The sequence below is a fragment of the Rana temporaria genome, chromosome 9 (assembly GCF_905171775.1).
Source record: "Rana temporaria chromosome 9, aRanTem1.1, whole genome shotgun sequence".
Lineage (NCBI taxonomy): Eukaryota > Metazoa > Chordata > Amphibia > Anura > Ranidae > Rana > Rana temporaria.
The window spans coordinates 38,682,010-38,707,258 of record NC_053497.1 but is presented as its reverse complement, the minus strand read 5'-3'; the positions used below and the strand labels follow the sequence as shown (position 1 = coordinate 38,707,258).

The 25,249-nt window shown below is 42.9% G+C and overlaps 2 protein-coding genes across 5 annotated transcripts in view; both read left to right on the top strand.

The window, feature by feature from the left end:
• Positions 1-9,927, top strand: part of LOC120913347 (cytochrome P450 2G1-like) — a 36,890-nt gene extending 26,963 nt beyond the window's left edge. For all 3 annotated transcript variants that reach the window (XM_040323222.1, XM_040323221.1, XM_040323220.1), the window contains 3 exons: positions 2,361-2,548; positions 5,738-5,879; positions 9,154-9,927. In XM_040323222.1, the coding sequence (XP_040179156.1) occupies positions 2,361-2,548; positions 5,738-5,879; positions 9,154-9,335 (512 nt within the window). In that variant the 3' untranslated portion in view covers positions 9,336-9,927. The remainder of the gene's footprint in view (positions 1-2,360; positions 2,549-5,737; positions 5,880-9,153) is intronic.
• Positions 9,928-14,411: 4,484 nt separating this feature from the next.
• LOC120913345 (cytochrome P450 2C8-like) overlaps positions 14,412-25,249 on the top strand; it is a 39,435-nt gene continuing 28,597 nt past the window's right edge. Inside the window, exon 1 of one of the 2 annotated variants that reach the window (XM_040323218.1) lies at positions 14,412-14,482. The gene's annotated coding sequence lies outside the window, so the exon portion shown is untranslated. Of the gene's footprint in view, positions 14,483-20,513; positions 20,628-25,249 lie in introns of those variants that run through there. The other variant, XM_040323217.1, reaches the window with a different exon arrangement.

The window sequence follows — 25,249 nt, the reverse complement described above, 5'->3', positions numbered from 1 at the left end:
CTGCAGGGCCCCCCCACCCCAGAGCACCCTGTCTACATGTTGATGAGGACAGGGCCCCTTCCCGACAACCCTGGCTGTTGGTTGTCGGGGTATGCGGGCGGGAGGCTTATCGGAATCTGGGAGCCCCCTTTAATAAGGGGGCTCCCAGATACCGGCCCCCCACCCTAAGTGAATGGATATGGGGTACATCGTACCCCTACCCATTCACCTGGAGGAAAAGTGGTAAAAAAACAAATAAAAAACACAGGGTTTAAAATAATTTAATTAGTCTGCTCCGGAGGCTCCCCCTGTCTTCTTTAGCTCTTTTACCAGGGGGAGCTTCTTCTTCCGATTTCCGGGGGTCTTCTCCTGCTCTCCGGGGTCTTCACCGCTCTTCTGTGACGTCTTCTCCGCTCCGGGGGGTCTTCTTCTATGTTCGCCGCTCTCCGCTCTTGACTCGGCGCACCCCGGTTCTTCCTCCCGCTGTCCGGTGCCTTCTCCTTCTTCCGCTGTTCTGTGACGTCTTCTCCTCTTCTTCCGCTGTTCTGTGACGACTTCTACTTCTCCCTTCAGGCCGCTGTGCTGTGACGTCTTCTCTTCTTCTCTTCTCCCGATGTTGACACGCCGGCTCTTCTCGCTGAAATGGCAGGTGCGCTGCTTTCATCGGACCTATATAGGCCTCACAGTCCCATCATGCTCTGTACCTACCCATGTGATACCTACCCACGTGGGTAGGTATCACATGGGTAGGTACAGAGCATGATGGGACTGTGAGGCCTATATAGGTCCGATGAAAGCAGCGCACCTGCCATTTCTGCGAGAAGAGCCGGCGTGTCAACATCTGGAGAAGTAAAGAAGATGACGTCACAGCCCGGAAGAAGAAGAATACGTCACAGCACGGAAGAAGAAGATAGACGTTCAGCGCTGAAGGAGAAGGCACCGGACAGCTGGAGGAAGAACCGGGGTGCGCCGAGTCAACAGCGGAGAGCGGCGAACATAGAAGGAGACCCCCGGAGAGTTGAGAAGACCCCCCGGATAGCGGAGAAGACCCGTCGGGATAGCGGAAGAAGAAGGAGCCCCCTTATTAAAGGGGGCTCCCAGATTCCGATAAGCCTCCCGCCCGCATACCCCGACAACCAACGGCCAGGGTTGTCGGGAAGGGGCCCTGTCCTCATCAACATGGGGACAGGGTGCTCTGAGGTGGGGGGCCGCAGTGCGCCCCCCTGCCCCAGAGCACCCAACCCCCCCATGTTGAGGGCATGCAGCCTGATAAGGCTCAAGGGGGGAGGCGCTCGCTCGTCCCCACTCCTTTCCTGGCCGGCCGGGTAGCGTGCTTTGGATACGGGTCTGTTATGGATTGTAGGGGGACCCCCTACGCCGTTTTTTCGGCGTAGGGGGGGCTCTCCTTACAACCCATAACAGACCTAAGGGCCCGGTATGCTCCTGAGGGGGGAACCCATGCCGAATTTTTATTTAAAATCCGGCGGGGACTTCCCCCTCAGGATTCATAACAAACGCCGCACACGTGTAGAATTGGCGGGAATCCAAGTCGGATCTCCCGTCGCTTCTCTGACGGCTTTGTCTCTATCGCGGCAAGCCAGTTCGGCGCTGGCTCCCGCGATGAGGCTCGTAGGTGCTCAATCTCGCCGAGAAAGGGAGCGAGATTGACACAATATCGCGTGCACCTACTGTATGTCCAATTTGCTTTTTTTCCTCCCTTTTTTTTTTTTTGTTTTGTTCCAATACACACAAAGGAAATAAACGTGTATAGCAAAACATTTGTTACTGCAATACTTTTCTGGGAGAAATACTTGATTTTCTGGAAAAATTTCTGGGGTGCCAACAATTTCGGCCATGACTGTATAATCAGTTCTCACATATTGCGCAACATAAAAATGTAACTTGCCATGTTTTTTTATGCAGGTCCTGCACTTTCGGCATTTTTGGTGTTTTAAAATTTTAGCAAGTATATGTAAAACTGAACTACTGATTTTTTTTTTTTGATTTTTTTTTTTCCAAAAACCATACTGTACATTATAAAACAATTGAAAATATTGTTTTTATATGAATTTTTATTAAAAAAGACTTGGCCCATGCCTCGTCATCATGTAGTAGTGTGAGTAATGAAGTGCCGATAAACATTTTTATTTTTTTATTATTATTTATAGGTTGTGTATGTCTATGCAAGTATCTAGGTTAGGTGGTTGGTTGAAAAGATCTACTATCCACAAAACAGTAAAGACTGCCATTGGCTGCAGTGGTACTTTGTTAAAATGCTTGTACTTCAGTATAATTGTAGGTGCTTTGTATACTAAAGTAAAAAAATATCTAAGCGTACCCACTCTGGTATTTTAACAAATCTTTCTTTGGAAACTCTAAAGGGAAGGTCCACGAGGAGATTGACCATGTAATTGGCCAGAGCCGGATTCCTTCTGTAGAGGATCGTGTAAAATTGCCATATACAGATGCTGTCATCCATGAAATTCAGCGGGTGGCGGACATAACACCTCTAGCATTGCCTCATGGCGTCAGCCAGGATGTCACGTTTCGAGGATATAACATTCCTAAGGTCAGAAACTCTAGGGTTTGTTTGTACTGTGCACACCAGGATAAGGGCTGGTGTCAACAGGTTTTGGCAAGGGGCGATGGAACAAATGGTTGAACTGTGGTTATACCACCCTCCAATCGTCTACCTAAACCAAAACATGCAGCCAGAGGAGGCTGTAGACATAAAAATGTAATGTGACTTGTCAAGTTGACAGTCAACAATGCATGAAAATAGGGCTTAATTCTGCAGGTCAAATACATCTGTCAATTAATTTTGAATGATCTCAGAAGGCCTTCAGCCAGTTGTGGAACTACCAGGGTCACATCAGTCATACTTGGGATCGGGCCCTGGCATTTTGCTACTGTCAGAGGGCCCCAGCGGGGTTGCTAATTGCAGGTCTCTGAGCTGAGAGATTGTCTCGTACAGCTCACAGCCGTCATTGACAATTCTCCCTCTTTCACACTGGATGACAGACAGCCAATCTGCTCTGTATCTTTCCTTCCCCCCTCCCCCCAACTCTCCTGTGTGTGCTTAGCGGGAAGTCAAGTGTGAAGCTAACGCTTCCCAGCAGAGCACACACAGAAGAGGAGGTTAGAGACGGAGCAGATTGGCTGTCTCCTCTCTCCTTCCGCAATGTTTTGGGGTCATTTTTAATGTGTTTTTTTTTTTTTAAACATTGTAAAACTTATGTATAACTTTTGTATCTCTATCTTTATAGGCGGAATTGATGGGCACTGATAGGCAGAATTGATAGGCACTGATAAGCAGAATTGATGGGCGCTGATAGGCGGCATTGATGAGAACTGATAGGCGCCACTGATGGGCAGCATTGATGGGCACTAATAGGCGGCATTGATCAGAACTGATAAGTGGCACTAATAGACTGTACTGTTTACATGTGATCAGTTAAACACATGGTCAAGGGCCGCTGTGATTGCGCTTGATGCATGTCCCAGGGGGCACGCGGGAAGCAGGGTTCTGGGAGGATGTCCATGGACATCCTCTCAAAATTGAAAGCCTGGGCTTAGATGGAAGGGTGGGTCAGGGGTCCCAGCATGGTTTCTTGCATCGAGGCCCTGAAGGTTCTAGTTACGCCTCTGCCTTCAGCTCAAGCCCAAAGCTTGTAGACACAGCCCCTAACACAGTGGTTCTCAACCTGGGGTCTGGACCCCCTCGGGGGTCAAATGATGATTTGCCAGGGGTCACTGAATCCTGGAATGTTCCTGAAGCCCACACCACTCTTCCAGACTTTTTCGCGGCCGCCCAGCTGGGCTGTTCCTGGAGCCCGCAGCTGACACTCAGCCTCTTCACAGCCGCCCATTTAGTTCCCGACATGGGTGGGGGGCAGAGACTAGAGGTCAGCTGACTGGTGAGGAATGTGAAGTGGGAGGGGCTGGAGGAGACCCCGCCTCCCGATTTTGGCATAGGTGTTACTGCTGCGAGACACCACAAAGCTGGAGACACAGAGAGTAACACTATCTGTCCCCACTACAGTTCTTAGATCAGCAGATGATCTTGATCAAGAGAAATTAAATTGGCCGATCAGAACTCTCCCCAGCATTGCCACTCATCCCAACTACTGTTAGGGGTCCCCACAACTTGGGAAATTTTATCAAGGGGTCACAGCACTAGAAGGTTGAGAACCACTGCCCTAACAGATAGGGTTCAATATTGAGTTGGTCCACCATTTGCAGCTATAACAGCTTCAACTGCTCAGGGAAGGCTGTCCACAAGGTTTAGGAGTGTGTCTATGGGAATGTTTGACCGTTCTTCCAGAAGAGCATTTGTAAGGTCAGGCACTGATGTGGACGTCAAGGCCTGGCTCGCAGTCTCCACTCTAATTCATCCCAAAGGTGTTCTATCTGGTCGAGGTCAGGACTCCGTGCAGGCCAGTCAAGTTCCTCCTATCACTGCTAAAAAGGGTGGGCCAACTCAGTATTAAACCCTACAGACTAAGTCTGGGATGCCATTAAAGTTTGTTTGTGTGTGTGTGTGTGTGTGTGTATATATATATATAGGCAGGCGTTCCAATACTTTTGGTGATCTACAGTAGTGTGTATATTAACAACATTTCTATTTATACATTAGATTACATTTTTTTTTTTTTTTACATGTAGGGGGATCTATTGTATTTTGTTGATACCAATTATAATACTACACAGCTTAAGGTATTTGTCACTGGGATATATTTGTGTTAAAAAGACAAGGGCCCAGATTCACATACATCGGCGCATATATATGCCACCGTAGCGTATCTTCTTTACGCTACGCCGACGCAGCGCAGAGAGGCAAGCACTGGATTCACAAAGCAATTGCCACCAAATCTGCGCTGGGTTTCTTAGGCGTAAGTCGTCGTAAGTGGAAGTGGGCGTGAGCCATGCAAATGAGGCGTGCCCCCATGCAAATGATGGGCCGAGCGCCATAAAGATATGAATAACGAATGGCGCATGCGCCGTCCCGTGGGCGCATCCAGTGCGCATGCATAGAATCACGTCGGAACTACTCCCTAAGATATGACGGATCACTGCCTACGACGTGAACGTAACCTACGCCCAGCCCTATTCACGTACAATGTAAACGACAAAAGATACGACGGCTTGGGCTCCCTGGTCCATACCTTTGCACGGGTTGTGCCTCATATATGGGGAATAACTTTACGCCGGACGTACGACTTACGCAAACCGCGTATATTATGCGCCAGGCGCAAGTACGTTCGTGGATCGGAGTATCTCCCTCATTTGCATATGTGCATAGAAAATCAATGGGAGCGGCAAATGCGCCCAGTGTAAATATGCGCCCACGATACGACGGCGTAGGCAAGTTACGTCGGTCGTAGGAAGCCTATTTTCAGGCGTATCTTAGTATGTGGGTCGGCGCATAGATACGACGGCGCACATTTGTACCTACGTTGGCGTATCTTGAGATACGTCGGCGCAAGTGCTTTGTTAATTTCGGGCCTATGTTTTGGGGTCATTTTTTATCGTTTGTTTAAATAAAAAACATAAAATAAAAAAATTTTTTAAAACTTATGTATAACTTTTGTATGTATGTCTATCTTTATTTTACAATTAAGTCTTTCCTACAAAGTGCAGTCTTTACACTGGGTTGTCAGAAATACTGTATAGGTGGAAGCTGTTTGTTTCTAGGCTATCTCTCTTTAATCTTGACTGCTATTTTTACATATTACGTGTTATTTCATTATGCTTCCAGGGCACACTTGTCTTCCCTATGCTGACATCTGTCTTGAAGGATCCCAAATATTTTAGGAACCCTCAGAAGTTTGACCCCACACACTTTTTGAATGAAAATGGTGGCTTCAAGAAGAATGATGCCTTCCTGCCTTTCTCATTGGGTAACGTCTCTCGTCAATACAAATGGTGCAAATGTAGCATGTGAAGATGACTTGTTGGGAGGTTCAGAAGTTAAAGTGTTGCTAAACCCACAACAGTAAAATCAGTCTGTATATGCAGTAAAGCATGCTTGTTATACTCACTGTGGATCCTAATGCCGCGTACACACCATCACTTTATGTGATGAAAAAAAACGACACTTTCTGTGAAGTAAAAAATGACGTTTTTGAAACTTCAATTTTCAAAGACGAAGTTGCCTACACACCATCGTTTTTCTCACAATGTTCTTGCAAAGTGAGGTTACGTTCCACCACGTTTTACCATTGAAGCTCGCTTCATAAGTAGCTTCTGGGCATGCGTGGATGAAAAAACGTCTTAGAAAACGACGTTTTTTGCTACACCCGGTCAATTTCTGTGAAGTAAAAAGTGCACTTTTGAAAAACGACACATAAAATTGAAGCATGCTTCAATTTTTTTTGGTCGTTTTTTACAAGACATAAAACGACGTTTTCCCCCACACACAGTTAATTAAAGTGACGTTTTTAAAAACGTCATTTTTTTTCATCACAGAAAGTGATGGTGTGTACGCGGCATAAGGGGTTAATACTCTGCATTGTGTAAAATGGCTGCCTGAGCCTGTCTTCTCCTCCCCTTCTTTTACTGTCCCCAATCCATCTCCTGATTGAACAGAGCCTTGAAGGCACTCTGCACATCAGTTTGGTGTGTATTGCTAAAGAGGTAGGGTTTTTTTGTTTTGTTTTTTTTTTATCAGCAAAAGTCCAATCAGCACTGTCCGGACAAAGTCCGGGGTCCTGCACCCTCATATAACAGTCAGAGCAGAATATAAACTCCTCCTACAAGCTTTAACAGTTCTCGGCCAGATACTGATAGAAGTCACAAGACTGCTATATACTGCTGATGAGAAAAGGTATTTCACAGTTTATATTTACTAAAATAATCACATTAACATGTTCTGTGTACTGTGGAAAACCAGATATAGTGAATGCAGGGTCCTGGGTTTAGTAACACTTTAAGCTTCTCAATTTTGGATTAATAGTAATTATGACCCCTGCTGTGCACAGTTGTCCGTTTGTTCTGGAGTTCTACTGTGAAGCTACTGCAGCAAGGGTCCAGGATCTCATGGGGGCCCCAACCCTGCTGAAATCACCCACAATTATAAAACCAAACTGTATGATTATGAACCTCTTACTATAGAATGTTTCTGACCATGCAAAAAAACAAACTGGGTTGGGGAAGGGACTTTGAAGGCACTGACACTGTTATTTATATATATATATATATATAAACGTTTTATCTAGGTACAAACATATTAAAATGCTATTTAGGATAAAACATCATGAACATGGAGGTTCATGACTACAGAAACAAGTTGTGACATATTTTATTCAGATTCAACATAACATCACGTTGATACCCCAACGTTTCGACTGCAGGTAGTCTTCTTCAGGGGGTTCCTTGTGGAAGAATACAATGAATAGGCACTAAAAGACAAAGGTTGGTTAGTAACTCATTATATAGAAAAGTAATATATAAAGTAATATATATTCAGAGACATATAAATCCAAAATCAAACACATGGATATATCGTACAATGTTTATGTAGATAGATCAGATACGGATGCCAAAAAAGACATAATACAAAGCCAAGAGTCAGTTCAAGGGAAGATTTTCCTTGTATATAAAAAAATTATTAGGGTAAATATTCATCCCACAGCTGACCAAAAAGGGGTCCGCACACTGGGAAATGAGTGATACAGAACCCAGGGCTGGCAAGAACTAGCAATGGGGTGCACACAAAAAAGGGGGATTATGTTATTAATATTTATGTCTTCAAGAAAAAAAGAAGTCAAAATTAGTAAGTATACCAAAGGTACTCACTTGCTTGTCCTAAAAAGAGTCATACACAGCTTAATGTGGAAAGCCCCAGAGGTATTCAGCGCGTTAGACATGGTGGGAGGAGGGGAATATTCTACTTTTTTACACTTGAGAAAGAGGTACCCCCTTGATGGGGTTAGCAGTGCAATCCTAAAAGGGAAAATAGTTGCCCGCATAGAAAAAAAAACAAGAGTTATCTGTAAAAAAAAAATGGGCAAAAATGTACAAAAAAACACATAGCAGGAGCCTTTTTAAATTTAATTTAGGCAGAAAAAAGGGGATATGATGGCTACCAAAAGGGTTTCTGTGTATATATATATATATACACACACACACACATTATATATATATATATATATATATATATATATATATATATATATATATATATATATATATATATATATATATATATTGTGTGTGTGTGTGTGTATATATATATATATATATATATATATATATATATATATAATTACAGTAAAACCTTGGTTTGAGAGTAACTTTGTTTGAGAGCGTTTTGCAAGACAAGCAAAATGTTTTAATAAATTTTGACTTGATATACAAGCTATGCCTTGATATACAAGTAGTGTCATGTCACAACGGAGTATAAAATAGAAGAGAGGCAACTCTAAGTATGGCAATATGGTAACATTTAGAAACTCACATGGTATGATGATTAAAACAGGCAGATCTAAGTATGCAGGGATCCGGGGTAAAGCTGTCCACATGGATCATCCTTCTCACCGCCATTGATGTCGTCCCTTTCATGAGCGGTTCAAGCCTCGCTTTCAGATCGCTCTACTGCAGGGTAGTTTTCCCGGTCACGATTGCAGACTGATAGCGGTGAGAGTCGGCGGTGCGGAGAATAGTCTATGTGGATAGCTTTACCCCGGATGCCTACATACTTAGATGTGCCTCTTTTAATCATCTACCATGTGAGTTGCTAAATGTTGTACCTTCATTAAATGTAATGATATTGCTACACTTAGAGGCTCCTCTCTTCTCTTTTATACTCTGGAGCTCCTGCTGGATTTTGCTTCTAATCCCCTTGTGGAGGCTTCCATTTGTGGATGGACGTTTTATGGTTACACAACCTATCACATTGCTAAAATCTTTTTATATGGACTATAAACTGAAGGACCTATGAATAAATGGTTGTGGAACAAATCATTTGAGTTTCCATTATTTCTTATGGGAAAATTTGCTTTGATATACAAGTGCTTTGGATTACAAGCATGCTTCCGGAACGAATTATGCTCGCAATCCAAGGTTTTTACTGTACTGGGATGTGGAACCTGTTTTAACACTTGAACAGTCAGGCTTTTGATAAATATTTTGTATATTTCTGACCATGATCTGGTTTTGTATTGCCATCCACAGGTAAGAGGAGTTGCATTGGAGAAGGTCTGGCGCGGATGGAAATTTTTCTCTTTATAACCACCATATTACAGAGGTTAAACCTGAAATCCACTGTGTCCCCCGCAGAGCTAGAAATAACTCCGGAGCCTAACAAGAACGGATCAGTACCCAGAACATACCAGCTGTATGTGACTTCAATATGAGAAACTCCTTTACTATCCTGTGGTGCTGATCCAGGATGACATACTTATTTTATAACAAGCCTGTATATGTATACTGTATTTCTCATGTGTACTAGGATCTAATATAAAGGGTAAATCTCCTTTTCAAGTAAAATAAAAAGGTGAACTAACTCCAAATATCCTGAGCATGCCGCCAGACCCTTCTGCACACAGCAGGCGTGATGCCCCTTGCTGCCGCTGTAGTGGTCTATACACCATACAGCATGCCATGATACACAGCCAAGGACTGAGAATTCATCAGAATGCTTGCAATGGCAAGTGCTCATTGGTCAGCGTGACTAGGTGACCATGCTGACCAATGAGAAGCAGTTCTTATTTCTGGGACACCTTACCTGAAGTTTCATACATGGTTCTCTTTGGCTGCATTGCTCTATTGGTGTATGGACCACTACACCGGCACCACTGGGCATTAAGGCTACTATGTGCAGCGGGGCCTGGGGGGGGGGGGGTGAGCGGGATATTTGGAGATCGTTTACCTTTTCACCATTTATGAAAGGATAACCTTACCTTTTCAACCAATTTTTATAATACACAATTACTTTTCTCAACTGAATTTGAGTCTGTGTTTCTTTTAATGTTACTGACAGCAGTGTCATTATGGGCTTGTATCAGGAATGGGCTGTCCAATGAAACGCAATGCAAGTGTGCATCCAAATGCCTTGTACACAGTTATTGAACACTCTGATATACAGACTATTCTATTTGATAGCAGAAACTCCAACACGTTTCCATCAATGCAGCTTTTAGGGCACCCAATGCGCATGCGCTACATGGAGTGAAATGCGTTGGAGTTTCTGCTACCAAGTCCATATATTGGAGTGTTCAATAAATGTATACAAGACTTTTAACCGCTTGCCAATATACGTCCTCAGAATGGCACAGCTGGGCAGATCGACATATATATATATATATACGTCACCTTTAAGACGCAGCATTGTGGGCGCGAGCGCCCGCCGCGAGCTCCATGAGTGTGATCGCGGTCCCATGGACTCGATGTCCGCGGGGCTACCCGCGATCGTCTCATTGAGAGGAAGAACGGTGAAATGCTGATGTAAACAAGCATTTCCCCATTCTTCCTAGTGACAGGACACTGATCCCAGCTCCCTGTAATTGGGAGCAGTGATCATTGTCATGTCACACGTAGCCCCGCCCCCTACAGTTAGAACACATCCCTAAGACCCACTTAACCCCTTCAGTGGCCCTTCCTGGTTTACCTCTTTACTGCCAGTCACATTTACACAGTAATAAGTGCATATTTATAGCACTGATCGCTGTGTAAATGTGAATGATCCCAAAATAGCACCAAAAGTGTCTGATGTCGCAGTCATGATAAAAATTGCTGATCGCTGCCATTACTAGTGTAGCGCCTGGTTACTTCAAAGTACCGGTGCTATTTAAATTTAGAGGGGGATCAGAGTGTTAAACTCTGATCCAGTTAATGTGTTCAAAACAGGGTCTCTGTCTCAGCTTGGCTGTGCTGTGGGCTCATTCTGGTGTTACTGGGGTGCTCTTCCCACCTCAGGACGGTAGATGGCAGTAGTGGAGTCAAGGATTGGGTGCTCATCCCCAGCAGCCAATCAGGAGGGTTGACCCTCGCTGTTCATGCTGGGGGAGAGTATTTATGAGGCAGACGCCATTAAGTCTGGGTTCTTCCTTGAGTGCGGCACCCACCTTTAGGGTGATTGCATCACGGCGCCCCGTCATTATGGCCTACAAGGCCGGGGCGTGCGTGCCACACGGTGTTCTTGGTTCCGGGACCATGTTTGTCCGGAACATTTGAGCTGTGGCAGGGAGCCCAGTGGTCGACTGAGTTCCCAATTCTGAAGATCCCAAGCAAGGTAGCTGTTTGGTGGGGAGTCCATCTGAAGGAGACCCAGGTGTAATTCTATCAAGGAGGTTCATCTCTGTAACCACAATCAGGAGGACCTGTGGCAGAGGTTTCTCTCCGAGTTCATTCCAGGAGGGTCTGTGGCAGAGACTTTTTCCCTTAAAGGAACAGTAAAGGAAAAAATTTTTTTTTGCTGAAATTACTGTTTACAGGGTATAGAGACATAGGGCCAGATTCATAAAGGACATACGACGGCGTATCTCCAGATACGCCGTCGTATGTCCGAATGAGCGCGGTCGTATCTATGCGCCTGATTCATAGAATCAGTTACGCATTGATTTGGCCTAGATACGAGCAGCGTAAGTCTCCTACGCCGTCGTATCTTAGGGTGCATATTTACGCTGGCTGCTAGGGGCGCTTCCGTAGATTTACGTATAGAATATGCAAATGAGCTAGATACGCCGATTCAGAAACGTACATCCGCCTGGCGCATTGATTTACATTGTTTACATAAGGCTTTTTTCGGCGTAAAGTTACCCCTGCTATATGAGGTGTAGCCAATGTTAAGTTTGGACGTCGGGACAGCGTAGATTTTTTCCGTTGTTTACGTCGTTTGCGTAAGTCGTACGCAAATAGGGCTGTGCGTAAGTTACGGTCACGTCGAAAGCATTGACTATTTGCGAAGTGATTTCGAGCATGCGCACTGGGATACGTTCACGGACGGCGCATGCGCCGTTCGTTAGGAGCGTCAATTACGTGGGTTCAAGGCTCATTATAATACAACACGCCCACTGCCTGGACAATTTGAATTAGGTGGGCTTACGCCGGCCCATTTACACTACGCCACCGTAACTTAGGACGCAAGTTCGTTGTGAATACGGTACCTGCCTCAATAAGTTACGGCGGCGTAGTGTATCTGAGATACGCTACGCCCGCCTAAAGATAGGCAATTCTATCTGAATCTGGCCCATAATAGTTAACTGATTCCTTTTAAAAATAGATAAAAATCAATCATATATAGTGCCTGCAGTTTAGTTTCGTTTTTAAACTAGTTTCATGTTTCTGTGAAGTACACACAGAACAAAAACAAACACAGGGCAGTGTTTGTTTTTAAAATGAATCTGATTGGTTCTGAGGAGTTTTAGACACACATTAATCACACCTTCTTGATCATGGACCACAGTGAGAAGCTCGCATGAGGAGCCAGACAAGCAGGAAGTGTGGAGATCAGAGAAGGATTACAGCTACTTCAAAGCAAAAACGAACAATGAGGACATGAAACCAGGACTGCAGTGAGGTAAAGGAAGCTATTTAGCTCAAATAAAATGTTTCCTTTAGTGACCCTTTAAGTTCGAGCGATACTCTGGCTCAGTGCTTATGCACTACAGTGCTTTATGCACTACACCTGCCTCGCACCTATAAACAGAACAGCGTGCAGACTGCACACTGTTCTATTATTGTCAACCATAGCCGGCCACACTACAGAACTACTGGTACCATCAATCCCGACCTGGAAACCATGCCACGCTGGATCCCAACTACAATCAAGCTAATGCCATAGCTGGATCCACACTGTCATGCAGGGACACCCTAAAGATATCTTTCTCCAGAAGACCCTACACTACAGAAATCCTAACGCTGCTACTAGCTTACTGGGAAACGTTCAGCGCTACAAACGGATAAGTACTATTACTACCCTAGAATTACCTACCTACCAGGTTGCTTGCCCAGATAAGGGTCTGGTACCTTCAAATAATTTTAAATGGGATTTGTCTTGTCTTTTTTTACTTTAGAAATTTCATTTTTGCTGCAGCATGTTTTATGCATGTTGCAGATGCACCACTTTATAGGCACATTAAGGGGATCCCCCAGGCACTATATTTAACATTTTATTTTTTTTGCACTTTAAGCATAATTAAAATCACTGCTCCTGAAAAAATTATATATTTTTTTAAAACAAATGTTTATTGATACATGTCCCCCAGGGCAGTACCCAGACCCCCATGGACCACTTGTATATAAGCCTTCAAATTGGGCAGTTCCGGGTTAGAATTGTTCCCCATATTCGGCCCATCCTTAATCAAATGTAGTGATGGGTCGAACACCCCCCGTTTGGTTCGCAGAAGAACTCCCGATCATGTGAAAAGTTCTGACCCGAGCCATGTACTCTATTAAAGTCTAAGGGACACAAACTTGGAAAATCAAAAGCCCCATTTTGAAGGCTTATTTTCAAGTTATTGGCCATGAAAAGGGAATGGAGGCCGGGTACTGCCCAGGCGGACATGTATCAATACAATTTATTCTCTTTTTTTAAAAGATAGTTTTGACAGGATCAGTGATTATAATGATACTTAAGGTGAAAAAACAAAAATGTATTTAAATCCAGTGCCTGGGGGGTCCCCTTAGTCTGCCCGTATAGTGACACACCTATACTGTGTATAGAACCTGCTTCAGCAAAACTGATCTATATAAAGAAAAAAAAATTATATTTAAATAGACTTTCCTGGCTGCAAGCCATTGCTGGCAACACAAAAATGGTGCAAAAAAGTGTGGGGTACTCCCTATGCATACCATGCCCTTTCTCTCCTCCAAAATCCACACCAGATCCTTAGTCGAGTACGCAGTCTGGCAGGCCAGCAAAGGGGGGGTGAGTGATTGCCTCCTCCTGGACCATACCAGACCACATCTCCTCAACATGGGGGGGGGGGGGTGTAAACTTTGGTGCAGGGAGGGCTTCCCAGCCCCGCTCCTTAACAACCTATTGACTGTGCGCTCTGCGGGCAAACATATGCTCGACCTGAATCGCTCGCCCGTCGCTAATCAAATTTATTGCTGAGAATTTACATACAAATGTTCATCCAAAAACCTGCCACTGTATGGTCAGTTTAAAATACAGTAGTGAAAGGGATGTATTGCTTTTCTGGTACTGCTGACAGTGGACTGTAGCAAAAGAATAGTGATGTTCTTTCCCTAGGTTGATGAGTATGATCATATTACTGTGTGCTGGAGACATCCACACCCAGGGTACACAACTAACAGATAATGGGAGTGAAATAAGTGCAATTATCTCTGAAGCCTGTCAGCGAACCTGCATATTATGCATAATGTTTAATCATATACACTGATTTATACCCTAGTATTAACATTTCTAGCGTATTGGAGAGGGAGGTGCCCATGAAAACCAAACAGACCTTTGCACAGCGAGGGAGGTTATGTAATACTTTGCAAAAGACAATGCAAACTATCAGGATATATTAAACATAACAAGCAAGCAGACAAGGTGAGTAGAACACAAGACAGAGAATTATTGCATCCCATAGCAATAACATTTACATGCAAATCATTCTAAATGGAAACCGGAGAACCTTGCTGACATATGCTTTGCAGCAGGTAGGGTTGCAGTGAGCTGCCAGAAATGGTAAATGCACCTCTTTTGGGTGCATTTTCATACAATAGTTTATGTGCTGCCTTATTTCAACGCATGTGAAAGAGGAAGTAAACCCTGATGGGTTTTACTTCCTCTTTTTTCCCCTGCAAAGTAAAAGCATAATGATCTAGTATGCATTGCATACTAGCCAATTATGTTGCACTTACCTGCAAACGAAGCCCACAATGTCCCAGGGGTCCCCGTTGGTGGCCACGTCCATCTTCACTCTTCTTCTTTCCGGCGCCATGAACACCGGCTCTGTGACTGGCCGGAGTAGCATGACGTCACACGATCACACAGGGTGATCGGTGCTTGTAACTCCCCCACCGCACCGATCACCGCTGTCCAGGTATCGGGTGAAGCATCGGAGCATTTGCCCGAGTACAAGTACTCAGGCAAATGCTCGGTATTGGTATCAATACCGATACTAGTATCGGTATCGGAACAACCCTAATTAAAAGACGGGGAAAAAAAAGAAATATGGTAGTTATCAGACCTGCTGAAAAGGGGGGTGGGCTTGTGGTGCTTAAAAAATCAGAGTATAAAAAAAATAAATGAATAGAATCTTGGGAGATAGGGATACATGTATTAAACTGCCTGGCAACCCCACCATTAAATTAAAAAGAAAATTAGAAGATTGGTTGAAGAAAGGTATTAAAAAATACATCTAGATAAGAAAGAAGCAAAATGCCTGAATTCAAGCCCCCAAAATACCAGTGATGTATCAGCTTCCCAAAATGCACAAAAATAAGAAAACACCACCAGGAAGGCTGATTATCAGTGGAATTAATTCCATGTGCTCTCGTATAGGAGAATATTTGGATACCTTTTTTCAATTTTTGGCAGCCTTTTTGAAGAATGGTAAAGAGTTGAAGAATTTATTGAAGGTTGTTCATGTAGAGGGCCCATCTCTGCTGGTAACAGCGGACGTTGAGTCCCTCTACACGAATATTAAACAGAAGGATGCATTAGATGCGATAAAATGGTCCCTACATAAACATACATAGTTAAAACAAAGTCAGATTGGATTTTTGGTGGAAGGCTTAAACATGGCCATGTCCAACAACTTTTTTTGGTATGGAGGGGATTTTTTCAATCAGGTTAAAGGTGTTGCCATGGGGGCAAAGTATGCCCCCAGTGTGGCAAATTTATTCTAGATAAATGGGAAAATTAAGATATTTTTACTGACGAGTGGCCACAGTTGGTGCTATATCGGAGGTATATAGATGATCTGGTTTTCATATGGGAGGACTCTGTGGAAGACCTCCAACAGTTTATGAACCAGATCAACAATAGGTATGGCATCAAACTCACCAGAAAATGGAGTGTTGAGGAGATTCAGTACCTAGACCTTGAGATTTTCAAGTCAGGGAACAGATTACTGACTAGAATTTTTTTTTTAAGGATGTTGATAAGAATGGTTATATCTCAACACGGAGCTGCTATCAAGGCCATACCAAAAGGGCAGTTTGTCCGGATTAGACGTAACTGTGATTTAGATGAAAACTACTGGGCCCAATCAGAAGTATTGCCGAAAAGATTTCTGGAAAAAGGTTATAATCTTTGCGACCTTGAAAAGGTTAGATTGGAGGTAACAAACAGCAATAGCGGTGACCTGAAAGCTAGGAGAAAGAATAAATTTGAGCTGGCCTGCATCACTGGATTTAATCTGGATTTCAAGGGAGTAATAGCAAGGCGTATAAGATAGACAAATTCATTTCCTGCAATACAGGATACGTGGTATATCTCCTTACTTGCCCTTGTGGGCTGATATATGTAGGGAGAACCACAAGATGTCTTTATAAAAGAATTAACCACTTAAGGACCGCCTAACGCCGATATACGTTGGCAGAATGGCACGGCTGGGCACAATCACGTACCTGTACGTGATTGTATAATGTCCAGCCATGGGTTGCGGGCGGTCCGAAGCTCCATGACCGCGGCCGCGGGACTCGCGGCCGCGATCGCCGCTGGAGTCCCACGATTGGTCCCCGGAGCTGAAGAATGGGGAAAGCTGTGTGTAAACACAGCTTCTCCGTTCTTCACTATGGCGCCGTGATCGATCGGGTGTTCCCTTATATAGGGACTCACAATCAATGACATCACACCTACAGCCACACCCCCCTACAGTTGTAAACACACATGAGGTCACACATAACCCCATCAGCGCCCCCTTGTGGTTAACTCCCAAACTGCAATTGTCATTTTTTCACAGTAAACAATGCATTTTAAATGCATTTTTTGCTGTGAAAATGACAATGGTCCCAAAAATGTGTCAAAGTTGTCCGAAGTGTCCGCCATAATGTCGCAGTCAAGAAAAAAAATCACTGATCGCCGCCATTAGTAGTAAAAAAAATAAAATAATAAAAATGCAATAAAACTATCCCCTATTTTGTAAACGCTATAAATTTTGTGCAAACCAATCGATAAACGCTTATTGCGATTTTTTTTTTTTTATACTAAAAATAGGTAGAATAATACGTATCGGCCTAAACTGAGGAAAATTTTTTTTTTTTATATATTATTGGGGGATATTTATTATAGCAACAAGTAAAAAATATTGAATTTTTTTCAAAATTGTCGCTCTATTTTTGTTTATAGCGCAAAAAATAAAAACCGCAGAGGTGATCAAATACCACCAAAACAAAGCTCTATTTGTGGGAAAAAAAGGACGCCAATTTTGTTTGGGAGCCACGTCGCAGGACCACGCAATTGTCAGTTAAAGCGACGCAGTGCCGAATCGCAAAAAGGGGCCTGGTCCTTTAGCTGCATTTTGGTCCGGGTCTTAAGTGGTTAATGAACATTTCACCAATATTGTAAATGGGTTCAGAAAACATAGTGCGTCCAATCAAAATCCTTCTCTTTTAAGGTTCTATGAACACTTTTGGCTCGATGGAGCCGCCGAGGAACTCGACGAGAAAATAGAGAACATGTTCTCTATTTTCTCGTTGTCCTCGTTCTTCTATGGGAGAAGCCGGCCCGCCGAGCTCCTCGGCGGCTTCATCCCAAAACTCGACGAGGAACTCGACGTGCCAAGCACGTCGAGTTCCTCTGTCGTGTGTACGGGGCCTTACTGTGAAGAAACCTTTCCGTATTTGGAGATGAAATCTCTTTTCCTCTAGACGTTAAGAGTGCCCCCTTGTCCTCAGTGTTGACCGTAAAGTGAATAACTCAACACCAAGTTCACTATATGGACCCCTTATATATTTGTACATGTTTATTATATCCCCCCTTATTCTCCTCTTCTCAAGAGAGAATACATTCAGTTCCTCTAATCTTTCCTCATAGCTGAGCTCCTCCATGCCTCTTATCAGTTTGGTTGCCCTTCTCTGCACTTTCTCCAGTCCCTGATATCCTTTTTGAGAACTGGGGCCCAAAACTGAACTGCATATTCCAGATGAGGTATTATTAATGTTTTGTACAGGGGAAAAATGATATCTCTCTCTCTGGAGTCCATACCTCTCTTATACAAGAAAGGACTTTGCTCGCTTTGGAAACCGCAGCTTGGCATTTCATGCCATTATTGAGCTTATGATTAGTGTTGCTCACGAATATTCGTATTGCGAATATTCGGCTCGAATATGGCATATTCGAGTATTCGCGATATATTTCGAATTTCGCGGTGAATATTCGCTATTCCGAATATTCGCATTTTTTCAATTTTATTTTTAAAACAGATCACATCCTATCGACATCTAAAAGCATTGCTGGTATGATTAGAGACCCTGGGCCGAGTAGCTAAGCTGAGGCGATCCTTTTATGTTGCCGAATATAAAAAAAAAAATTGCGAATTTTCGCTAATGCGAATGCGAAAATGATTGCGAATTTTCGATAACTGTGGTAGGAGAACTCTGATTGTCTCTGATGCAAAAGGGGGGGGCTTTGTGTATGTTTCTGTTATGAATATTTGTATGTTTGATATTATTTTTTTTTGTAAGAAGGAAAAAATTGCGCATACCTTAAAAAAAGGGGAGAATACAGCAGCAACTCAAAAATGTTATACAACATAAATTAATACAAGACAGAAAATGGAGTCGCTCTACAAGAATAAAAAATATGTCTAGTGACAAGACATGTGGGCAAATTATAAAATAAGCAAGCGCAAATAACTTGTGAAATACACAGTGAAACAAATATATAAAGAAATATAGTCCCAATAATAGAAAAATAATCTTTCATAAAAATGTCTTTGATATGTGAAGTGAAAAAAAGTCCAAAGCATGCAGCATGAACGTGTTCAATCTTCAAGGTGTTTGATTGACAAATGGCTGTGACAGATGGATAGAGTAAAGAATCACCACCAATGCAAAACACTTTTTATTTTCTATTGTAAAATATCAAGAATATTCTGAGCCAATCAGAGTGCTCCTTCCGCATTTGCCGAATATTCGCAATTATTTTGTATTGTAAAATATCACGAATATTCTGAGCCAATCAGAGTGCTCCTTCCGCATTTGTCGAAATTTCGCAATTATTTTGTATTGTAAAATATCACGAATATTCTGAGCCAATCAGAGTGCTCCTTCCGAAATTTCGCCATCAATATCGCATTTGCATTTTGCGAAATTTCGATACAATATCACGAATATTCTGAGCCAATCAGAGTGCAAAATATCACGAATATTCTGAGCCAATCAGAGTGCTCCTTCCGATGTTGTCGAAAATTCGCAATTATTTTCGCATTCGCAATAGTGAAAATTCGCAATCATTTCATTTCTATAAAATATCACGAATATTCGAATTTGGCGAATATATCTAGAATATTCGACTATATATTCGAGATATATCGCGAAATCGAATATGGCGTATTCTGCTCAACACTACTTATGATCTACCAAAACCCCCAGATCCTTCTCCACTACAGATCCCCCCAGTTGTACTCCCCCTAGTATGTATGATGCATGCATATTCTTAGCCCCCAAGTGCATACTATATAATTTATTAGGTTTTATATTTCTATATATCACAAACAAAATCTTTTTTTACGCTTCCATATTTTATTGTAGGCAGTAATTGATATGAGCACATGTATACGATTGTTCCTTGTCATTGGAGCAGGAATGTATGTGTTTTTATATATATATATATATATATATATATATATATATATATATATATATATATATATATACAGGGCTTTTTTTCAGGGGAAACTTGGGGGAACTCAGTTCCACCACCTCTGGCTCAGACCCTTTGGTGCCTGCTCACCACAATCACTTGTAAACACAGAAGTCTGGTTTCTGTGTTTACAAGTGACAGCTCTGCACTCTGTGTGTAACCCCCCTGAACTCGGAGCTCTGTATGTAATGCAATCCTGGTATTTAATGCCCCTTTAAGACCCTTCTACTGTTTGTGAAATCTGAACGGGTCATGGTTGAGGTCCTGAACCTATTTTCTGAGAAAAAAAGCTCTGTATATATATATATATATATATATATATATATATATATATATATATATATATATATATATATATATATATATATATATATATATATATATATATATATATATATAACATTTGGTTGTTCGGTATGTGTTGCAGTATGGAGTGAGGCCCCTAGATGGCGATATTGCGTAATGTGATCGACATACATGTTTGAACAGTGTCTCAGTATAGACTTTTGTGCTTCGTTTTTTTATATTTTAACAATAAATATATGTCACATAACTTGTCAAGCTAGCTCGGATGAGACAAAGGTGTGTCCTTTTTTTAGGAAAATTGATTTAATTTTTTGTTTTTATATGACTGCCACTGACCAACGGCATCGATCTGCTTGTTATTTAGGCTCCAGTATCATGGCGCAGGCTCCATTTTCCTGATGACATGCGCTAGAGCACGAAATGCATCGAAATTAAGGCTTGCACTCGCTTGATATAGGAGCGCTCTCTTTTTTATATCTCAGCTGAGCTTCCTGCATCACCTTCACAGTGACAGACCGGCCCCTGCCTCACCCTACAGCTGTGCTTCAATTTTGTCTACGTCTTTCATATGCATGTAAGTGCTTTTAATAATGACAATATTACACTATATTGTCTCTCTGTAGCTCGTTTTTGGGGACCCAACTTCACAGATTACATGCAAGGAACTGTGGATATGCAGGGCCCACTAACAGGCCAGGTTTTATGTATTACCTTGGGGAGATGCAGACTAGAATATTGCAATCACTGAGCAGCAAATTATATCACCTGTGATGTATTTCAGTTATCTTGCAAACATGGCCTGTTAGTGGGCCCTGAGGACAGGGTTGATGACCACTGCCTAATGGCCCGTACACACGATCCGAATATCGGACGAAAACAATCGTTCGATGAAGAATCGTACGATTTTCGGATCGTGTGTACACTACTTTCGAGAGCCGATCACGACAGTTCATCCGATATTATTCGATCGGACATGCACGGAAATTTTCCTCGTACGATGTCAGATCGTACGATTTTCGTTTAGTCAGTACAGTTGTCGTCCGAAAATACAATACAAATACATTACATCACATGACATCACTTCCAATTATTTTTTTCGGTCGTACGAGAATTTTCGTGACTTTAATAACCTATTTCATTTTACTTGCGACTATTAAGCGAAAAAAGTCGTACGATATTCGGATCGTGTGTATGGACCATAAGAGTGTAATAGTTGGAGGATCCTCTCAGTTACATTCATGATTACGCTGAAGTCCGATTGATTCGGAAACTATTGATTGGGGTCGTATGTGGTCTGGAAGGATTGAGCTATAAGATGAAGGAGTCCCTTCATTATATGCAGGGCAGCCATCAGGAATTATTGGTTTCTTACACAGCTTCAGGCATGGGCCCCCTGGAGCAGAGAACCGGGGGGGAGGGGTGCTGCCGCCTGAAATTGGGAAGCGGGGGGGGCTGCCGCGACTTGAGAAGCGGGGGAGGGGCCCTTTACAAAAGACCTCTGGGCCCTTTAATAATAAAAAAGTAACCTCTGGGCCATTTAATAAAAATAAATAAAAAAAATATATAAAAAAAATTAAATAAACATTTATAAAAAAAATAAAAAGAGGGGGGTTGCCATCCAGGGCCCTGGGACCTCTGAGCCCTTTAATAAAATATATATATATATATATATATATATATATATATATATATATATATATATATATATATATATATATATATATATATATATATATATTAAAAAAATAATATAAATAATTTATTTTTTAATAAAAAAAGGGGGGGTTGTCATCCAGGGCCCTGGGGATCTCCGGGCCCCCCGTACCCCTAAAAAAAAAAAAAAATTGGCCCTTTAATAAAAAATAAAAAAAATATATTACATTTTCTTTATAAAAAATAAATAAAAAAAAGGGGAGTTGCCACCTGGGGCCCTGTAAGCCTCTGGGCCCCTGGGGACCTCCGGACCCCTAAAAAAAAAAAAAAAAAAAGTTTTTTTTTTTTTTTTAAAGGGGGTTGCCATCCGGGCCCCTGGGGACCTCCGGGCCCCTTACAGGTGTACTGCCTGTACCCCCCCTGATGGCGGCCCTGATTATATGCCTGGTGGTCACTCTGTGGCTAGTGACATCTGGTGATGAGCACATTCACTTATCACTTTGAGTGAAGCACTCCGTTTGTTCAATATAAGAGTACATTGCACTTTATGAGGTACGATGTTGGAGAAATACTTCACAGAAGATCTTTTTATTATGGCATTCTTTTATCATTGATGTTTACTGTTTATGCATATACACCAATGTGCTGGACTGTTTTGATGTTTGAATATATGGTGTATTAATTTTCACACTCACGCTTGTTGGGTGATACATATGTTTTTTGCGCCCATCTGTTCACTTTTATATGCTTTATTCGTTTTTCTACAAATTTTTGGTGCAGGATTATTACCATTATTTGATTATACTTGGTGCCGATTCTCATTTTCTTTCCTATTGTCACATAATTGGCTTATTGGCTTATTTGAAGCCTATTAGAGCCTCTGGCTCTAATCACATGCTTAAAAAAAACACACCCCCATTGGAATCTATAGTCCCATGTCCTGTATGTAGTCAGGGGGCCAGATGCATGGATAGGGGGAGCGGCCCCCTTGCGCCCCTAGTGGAAGTGCCACCACTGCACTATGAGATCCATTTTCTATACTCTGCAAAAAACCTGGTTGATCTTGCTGCTCTCTTTCGCCACCTTTTGTTCATGTCTCCAATTTAGCCAGGGATTTTGCAGCTGTGGTGACAACTTTGCACATGCTCAGTTTTCAGTGAGTTTCTATGCTAAGCATTTCCTCCTTATTACATCTGAGCAGCCCATGTGACTATATAGAGTGACACATGTGAGTGTATACAGAGGTAAATGAGAGTCCACACCCTCTCTCCTCTTTCATGCCCAGTAACGAGCTAAACACAATGGGAGGAGGGATAGTACTTGTAGATTAATGGAGGAATTACCTCCCTCTTAAGACACAAGCTCGAGGGGCGTGAGACTGGCAGAAATCTGCCCACACCATGTTATTTCCACCTTATAAAAAAAATTGGTTTCAAATATATACCTGTATTTGTATGACAATTTAAAACAGTTTATTTATAGTATTATAGTATAGCACCCACGATTGCTCGTCACAGAGCCAGGGACGTGGATTTTTTTTATTATTTACATTTTTTTTTCGTCTGACCCCCCCCCCCCCCACCTTTAGCAACTCGTGGCAGGTAACTGCCCCCCCCCCCCGACTTTGTTTTGTTCGTCGAATCGTCAGCACCAACCCCCCCCCCCCCCCCCCCCCGTCCTGCCTATCATCTCGCGGCAGGAGAGAGAAGAGAAGAGATGACACTTTTGTTACCACAACCCTCCCACTTATCATCTCGCGGCAGGAGAGAGGAGGGCCCCCCCGGTTCTCTGCTCCAGGGGGGCCCTGCACAAAGCTGTGTAAGGGACCCCAAAATTTGTGATGGCTGCCTTGCTAGGGAACACATTTAACCCCTTGATCGCCCCCTAGTTTTAACCCTTTCACTGCCAGTCACATTTATACAGTACCCAGTGCATATTTATAGCACTGTTTGCTGTATAAATGTGAATGGTCCCAAAATGGTGTCAAAAATGTCTGATGTGTCTGCTGTAATATCGCAGTCCTGACAAAAATAGTAGATAACCGCCATTACTAGTAAAAATAATAAAAATAATAAAAATAAATGTCATAAATCTATCCCCTATTTTGTAGGAGCTATAACTTTTGCGCAAACTAATCAATATACGCTTATTGCAAATTTTTTTACAAAAAATATGTAGAAGAGTACATATCGGCCTAAACTGAGAAAAAAAAATATATAAAAAAAAAATTGGGATATTTATTATAGCAAAAAGTAAAAAATATTGTTTTTTTTTCAAAATTGTAAGACTTTTTTGTTTATAGCGCAAAAAATTAAAACTGCAGAGATGATCAAATACCACCAAAAGAAAGCTCTATTTGTGGGAAAAAAAGGACGTAAATTTTGTTTGGGAGCCAAGTCGCACAACCGCGCAATTGTTATTCAAAGCGTGACAGTGCTGAAAGCTGAGAATTGGTCTGGGCAGGAAGGGGTCAAAATGGCCGGTATTGAAGTGGTTAAAATCGTTCTAAAGCCGCAAGGTTTGTTTACATTAATGCACTCATCTACCCCATACCCAAAATAGATATGCATTAAGGTAAAAAAAAACTTATGTGCTGCAGGATCCCCTCCCCCTATTCTTACCTGAGCCTGATCCGATCCATCAATGTTCACGAGAGCAGTGCTCTCACCGATGTCTCCCTCCTACCTGGGCATACTGATAGCAGCATCGGCCATTGGCTCCCGCTGCTGTCAATCAAATGCCGTGACGTGGGAGCTAGGGTCTTCATGCCCTTCAAGACTAGACAGCCAAGAGTAAAAGCTGTCAGTACTTACCTCTAACCACAACATTTGACCAGCCCCACTCATCCACTCCATACCCAAAATAGAAATGCAAACAGGGATGGACTGACCATCGGGACTACCGGGGGATTCCAGGTGGGCCGATGGCTTAGTGGGCCGTTCGGAGGTCCGCAGCGATCTACCCATCAATCGCCGACTGCTGGCGCCTGACGAGTAGATCGAGATTAGCCAGCATGCAGAGTAGCGCAGGAAGCATGTGTTTTGAAGTCACGCTGCGGCGGCCCCTCCTCTCTTCTCATCCATCCACATTTTCCCGTGACATCGACTGGGATGGACGAGAAAGGAGGAGGGGCCGCTGGGGGGGCAGGGAACAGCTGCAGCATGACTTGAGAACACACGCTTTCTTCGCTACTTTGCATGCTGGATGGTAAACGATGTGCCATGTGCCCCGTGCCCAGATGTGCTATGTGCCCTGATCTGATGTGCCCTGTGCTCTGTGTCCTGATGTGCTCCGTGCCCTGATGTGCTATGTGCTCTGATGTGCCCCGTGCCCTGATGTGCTCTGTGGTGCTAGGTGCCCTGATGTGCTATGTGCCCTGATTTGATCTGATGTGCCCTGTGCCCCGATGTGCTGTGCCTCAATGTGGTGTGCCCTGATGTGCTGTGATGGGCTCTGATGTGCTGTACCCTGATGTGATGTGCCCCATGCCCTGATGTGCTGGGCTCTGTACCCTGATGTGCTGTACCCTGTACCCTGATGTGC